The 6,000-nt window shown below is 34.5% G+C and overlaps 1 protein-coding gene across 1 annotated transcript; it reads left to right on the top strand.

Annotated features, from left to right (window-relative positions):
• Positions 1-2,774: 2,774 nt before the first annotated feature.
• Positions 2,775-5,241, top strand: LOC146902319 (NAD(P)-binding Rossmann-fold superfamily protein). Its single transcript, XM_085735214.1, is given in 6 exon segments — positions 2,775-2,896; positions 2,967-3,081; positions 3,084-3,166; positions 3,567-3,686; positions 4,453-4,725; positions 4,832-5,241. Coding segments are annotated over 6 exon segments (876 nt in total). The 5' UTR covers positions 2,775-2,776; the 3' UTR covers positions 4,997-5,241.
• Positions 5,242-6,000: the final 759 nt, after the last annotated feature.

Genomic DNA, 6,000 nt, shown 5'->3' with positions numbered 1-6,000 from the left:
TGGTCTCCAAATGTTTTGGTCTCTTAAGTATCAACTTTATCAACTTATGTTTAAAAACATTTGAACTACTCCCTTTGCCAATATGTTCATTTTGTGTGAGGATATTACTAAATTGTCCTTGTTTGTAGTGTATTTAAATTTGACTTTTTCATATTCCAAGGTAAATTAGTGGTATTAATTAGGGTTATGTTTGAAAAAAAATAATAAATGCATCTAAAAAATTGAAAGAGATGTTATATTTAAGGACAATTTTTTCAATAGGTGTTTAGAATTAGGGACGGAGGGAGTATTTGAAAAGAGTTTAGGGTTTCTACACTCAAAAGATACGAGAAAGATTGGTCATAATTTTATAATTTTTAAATTATTTTTAACACGGTCCTCAAGAAAAAATTGTAAATTATTGTTGTCCATGTCATAATATTTAATATCACGTCATTTTAAAATTTTCCCAAGTCACCACTCTTTTGGAAAAAAATAATCTATATTTCGATTAAAATCGTAACGAATGTGATTCCTCGAAACCAAAAAAATCATTTTGAGAAAAGGAGAAAACATTTTCCTGAGTATGATAAAATAGTGAAACTAAAAATACAATTAAGTTAAACAAAATTACATATACACTCAACTGTTTCCCATCATTTAAACATTTTTAAAATGTTTCAAGAACTAACATGACAAAATAATTTACACAAATGTTTTTGATAAACAAATAATTTACACAATTAGTTCGTAGTTATTATTACTAGTATTAATCTCTGTGTGAAAAATTATTAATCCTTATCAATAAAAATTATTGATCTCTAATTAAATTTCATTTTGCCAATGCATATAACCTGATGTATGTTGGATATTTTTCATAGATGTATGCCCCATAAAATACATGAAGTTGATCACCGGAGTTAGTGATGTGATCTTCATGCCCGATGCATAGATTCTATGTCTTTGGTTTGTACACTCCTTCTCCAAACGAGTGAGCTCCAATTCGTTTTTACTTTCACCAAGGTAACCGTTGAGGTCATTTCGTGGATAATTGTTACATGATAGTGTTGGGTAATCGAAGTGTGAGTGGTTATGTTCCACATCGATTAGGAACGAAGGAAACAAAATAATATATAAGAGAGGGAACCCATAAACCCATTGCCTTAAGGTTTTGGGTAAGTGTGTGGTGTTCAAGTCTCTTATGGTCCTTGACGTTTGGCCGTTGCCGCTCCCGGGGCTCCTCGGACTCCCCAACAATGGTATCGAGCCGTGGTTATGCTTGGTGGGGAGCGGGAGCGGGATCCTAGTGTGGATCGGGCTAGTGATGTGGGTGATTCACACTTGAGGGAGAGATTGTTGGGTAATCAAGTGTGAGTGGTTATGTCGCAATGGAGGAAGCAAAATGATATATAGAGGAGAGGGAACCCATGACGACTTTAAGGTTTTGGGTAAGAGTGTGGTGTTTAAGTCTTTTATGGTCTGGACGTTTGGCTCATTGCGCTTCAAGCTCCCGGGCTCCCGGACTCCCCAACGAGATAGTGCAACAAAAGGGTGTTATAAATGGTAGTTCGTATCGGAGTTTGAGTGAGCTCCCACGTGTGCAAAACGGTAGAAGCACGTTGGCGTTTCCACACACCCGGGGCTCCGGACTCCCCAACGAGATAGTGCAACAAAAGGGTGATATAAATGGTAGTTCATAACGAGGTTTGAGTGAGCTCCCACATGTGCAAAACGGTAGAAGCACGTTGGCGTTTCCACACAAAAAATTGCTAATGTTTTATCCATAAGTAATAGTGTAATGAGTACATTCCACATTATGTCATTTTTGGTATCGATGGTTCGTAGATTTATTTCTTTTGTCCTTCGACTTCACTATTTTGATCAAAAATAGGAGAAATAATTGTAAAATCAACCAAACAAAAGAGTTCAATTGGAATAGGTTAACATTCTAAAATATCTATAAATGGGTATAATTACCGTATGTGTATCCTATACAAGTATTTTACTACCATTTTAATTTGGCAAATGTTAACATGTGCGCAGGACAATATGTTAAGGAATTTAAAATAGAAATAATTATCTTAAAAGTTGTGCATTCAACTTTATTCATTTTTAAAGTCAAAGTTTTGTTAACTTTTATATGAAATATTTCTAGTTTTGGATTCCTTAACCTGTGCCTTAAAGGCACAAGATAACAAGACGCTTTTAATTTAGAGTAATGATATTTTGACATCCATTTGATGAATGACTTTGTTGACAACCTTGTTTTTCTCACTTCTTATTGGTCAAAAACAATGGAGAGAGAAAAAGGAAGAGAGAGGATAACAACTTGTCGTATGAGTATGAGAGAGAAAGTTGTCAAAAGTTGTCGAAAAGTGGTTGTCGAAATATCGTTTTAACTTTTTAATTTAATAGTATACAATGTTGAAAGCTATCCAATGTGACACTTCAATATTTGATTGAGTTGAAATTATGCGATGTGTGAAAGCTATCCAACTCATTTTAAAAGACAAACACTAATCACTAAATAAACAAGATAAACCAAAATGATTTAAAATATCCAAAGTTTTTTTACCTGAGAATGAGATTGTTAGTTTTAGTATTACTGGCCGACATGATGTCACTTTTACTCTATATAGTAAGAACGACGTCGTAGAACTTAAGAAAGGTACGAAACTCGAAAGCGAAGGTTTAACACTTACCACGTTGGCAAGTGAATACGTGGCAGAGTTGTAGCGCCTTGTTTGGTAACCTGGAAATTACAAGAAAACTCAGTTTTCACAGTGGAAGAGCTTAAATGGCTTTTCCTCTTATTGCAAGAAACCCTACATTCCACACTTTCCCATCCCACACTCGCCAATTCACCGCTCCCTCTTCCTTCAGAACCAAATCTCTTCCCTTCCTCAACTTCGCAAAGGTGACACTACATTTCATCTTCATCTTCTTTGCAAACCGCGTTAATACTAGCATTTTTTTCTTTTTGTTAGATGGAAGGAAGTGAAATCACTCAGCAAGCAGTGGATGATGATTTGAGTTTGAAGAAGAAAGTTTTTGTTGCTGGAGCTACTGGTAGTACTGGGAAAAGAATCGTGGAACAGTTACTTGCAAGGGTTTTGCTGTTAAAGCTGGGGTTAGAGACTTGGACAAAGCAAAAACTTCACTTTCTGCCAACCCATCTCTTCAATTTGTAAGTTTTACTGTTCTTTCCCATTATATTGCAAAATAGTCCAATTTAAGATTATTGGGTCTGTATAAACAATTTGCCCTGTTTGGATCAACAACTTAATTAAATGCTTATTGTGTGTCTGTTCAAAAAAAATGCTTATTGTGTGAATGCTTATATTATATGTATGCTATTTCTACAATAAAACTTAAAAATTAAGTCAGTTGTTTTAGTAAGCTATCATGTAGAGCTTATGGAAATAAGCTGAAAATATTTTTTAGACATGTCTTAAGTTATTCCATAGAGTCTCAGAAGTACTTGTGCAAGTAGATGAGTTCAAATAAACCAATTCAAACAGGGCTGTGTGTGTGTATGTGAATGACATGATGTGTAATTTGGTGTATATGTGTGAGTTCATATGCAGGTTAAAGTTGATGTCACAGAGGGTTCTGATAAGCTAGCTGAAGCAATTGGGGATGATACAGAAGCAGTAGTTTGTGCCACAGGCTTTCGGCCAGGCTGGGATTTGCTTGCCCCATGGAAGGTTTGTTAATTTTTTGTTTATATTATGGTAGTAGAATATTAGAATGGTTTAACGTATATTCATTTTTTAATTATTTTTATGTTAGTATGGCTCAGTTTTGATATCAGCTGCCACTGGTTAATGAGTGGCCTTAACTTGGTTTTAGATTTAAAAGAAAAAAAATGATCTCTAGAACTTACGGTGATTATTGGGTGCAACATATTTTCATTGGTTTTGAATGCTCGATAGTACAAGTTCTGTAAAAGTTTGGTGTTTGATACTTTTGAAGTAGGCTACATTATATACATGGTTCAGTGTTGAAACTATTGATTCCACATTTTCCCTCCGGTTTCGCGTGTTAAGCTGTAACACTAATATAATCGGGATCTTTGTTGCTTCGTTTTCGATAGCTTTCATTCATGCCGTGGTTCTTGTTTTAGTAACCAACGCCATTACTGGATATTAGATAGAGTTGAGGATGTCGACGATGAAACATTTTATCATACTTAGATTTGCTAACTTTATATTGTCATGTGCAATATCTTTCATGAATTAAGAGTTTCCAAGTTTAGATTCTTCACTAGTAAAGGGATAAAATATTTGTAATATAATACTAATTTGTAACATTATCTGTCCTTTAAATAGCATCAGATTATATAAAAAAGCTTATCGCTTTATTAAGAAAACGCCAATGAATCAAAACACAATTGTTGGTTGGGACTTCAGTGGATTATTCTCGCTGGCCAGTATACAATATTTTGTTATAACAAAGGGATATATTATGCAGGTTGACAATTTTGGCACTGTAAACCTTGTTGAAGCATGCAGGAAAGTCAACGTTAACAGATTCATTCTTATAAGTTCCATTTTAGTCAATGGAGCCGCTATGGGGCAGCTACTCAATCCGGCTTACATCTTTCTCAACGTTTTCGGACTCACCTTAGTGGCAAAATTACAGGCAGAAAATCATATCAGGAAATCTGGTATAAATTACACAATCATAAGACCTGGAGGGTTGAAAAACGATCCTCCTACTGGAAATGTTGTTATGGAGCCAGAGGTGTTTGCTTAAATTTCTGAGTTTCTATTACATTTCGACAACAGAATCTCAATTTTTTATATGTTTGTGGATGAAATGTATAATAATTTAATTTTCTATGTGTCAGGACACCCTTTATGAAGGTTCCATATCCAGAGATCAAGTTGCTGAAGTAGCTGTGGAATCGTTGGCTTATCCTGAGGCATCTTACAAAGTTGTGGAGATAGTCGCTCGACCTGATGCTCCTAAGCGCGCATACCATGATCTCTTTGGTTCCATAGTTCAGCGATAATATCTGAGATTCGGACTTGGTTGCAGATTAGCAAATCGGTTTCCTTGTTTTTCTTGGATTTTTGGTTGAAAATTTGTATTTTACTATTTTTTTTTTTAAATGTCTCAGTTCATTGAATTGTATACCAAAGTAATGTGAGTAAATATCCAAGCATGCCTTTCATGTTATCATTTCTATTCTATCTTCCCCGTTGAAGGTTAGTATAGAATTTCAATACAAAACTGGCATATGCCATTATGCCATCATCTCTTGCTTTCTTCTAGAGATATTTGACGTGTTAAACCTAAATATGGATCGTGATATCAGAATACCAGATCAAAAGAGGAATCTTTAGGTAGTTTAGTGCCAATGGTTAAGGAGTATCGTGTGTAGCATTTTTGTTATCTTTTCGTATTACTAGATTGCAAATTAATTGTGCCGTTGTCTTTCTTAACTTGAGGACTTTGCCTGAGGTTTAGCACTGAGTGTCTCATGATTATGATATCTAACATAGGTTCGGCTCCTCTAAAGTGGAAAATCAAAGTGAGAAAATCAAGAGTTGATTTTATACGATGTGCTTCAAGTACCATCTACTAATTTAATCAACCGTTAATACTCCCTCCGTTTCAAAATGAGTGTCGCTTTTAGTGAAAAAAATTGTTTGAAAATGAATGTCATTTTCGGTTTAAAATGCAATAATAACTTTTTCTTTTCAATTGTCACCTCCAATTAATACTCGCACACTACTTCCAAAGTATTACTTTTAAAACTAACCAATAGTTAATAAGGATAATTTGGTAAAATAACCATTCTCTTTCTTTTAATCATTGCATTTTTTAATATGCGTGTAAATACACAAAAACGTAGCTCATTTTGAAACGGAGGGAGTATTACTTTAGACTCTAAGCAACTCACTTTAGAGTAGTTGGATACTCCTCAGTGAAAGAAACATTGCATAAAAGGTTGACTATGTTGAGAACAACAATGATTAATACATCAAATTACATACAATAAATGGATGAATC

Source organism: Medicago sativa, chromosome 8 (genome assembly GCF_051527215.1).
Source record: "Medicago sativa cultivar Bolivia chromosome 8, Bolivia_mono, whole genome shotgun sequence".
NCBI lineage: Eukaryota > Viridiplantae > Streptophyta > Magnoliopsida > Fabales > Fabaceae > Medicago > Medicago sativa.
This window is presented reverse-complemented; position numbering and strand designations above follow the sequence as displayed.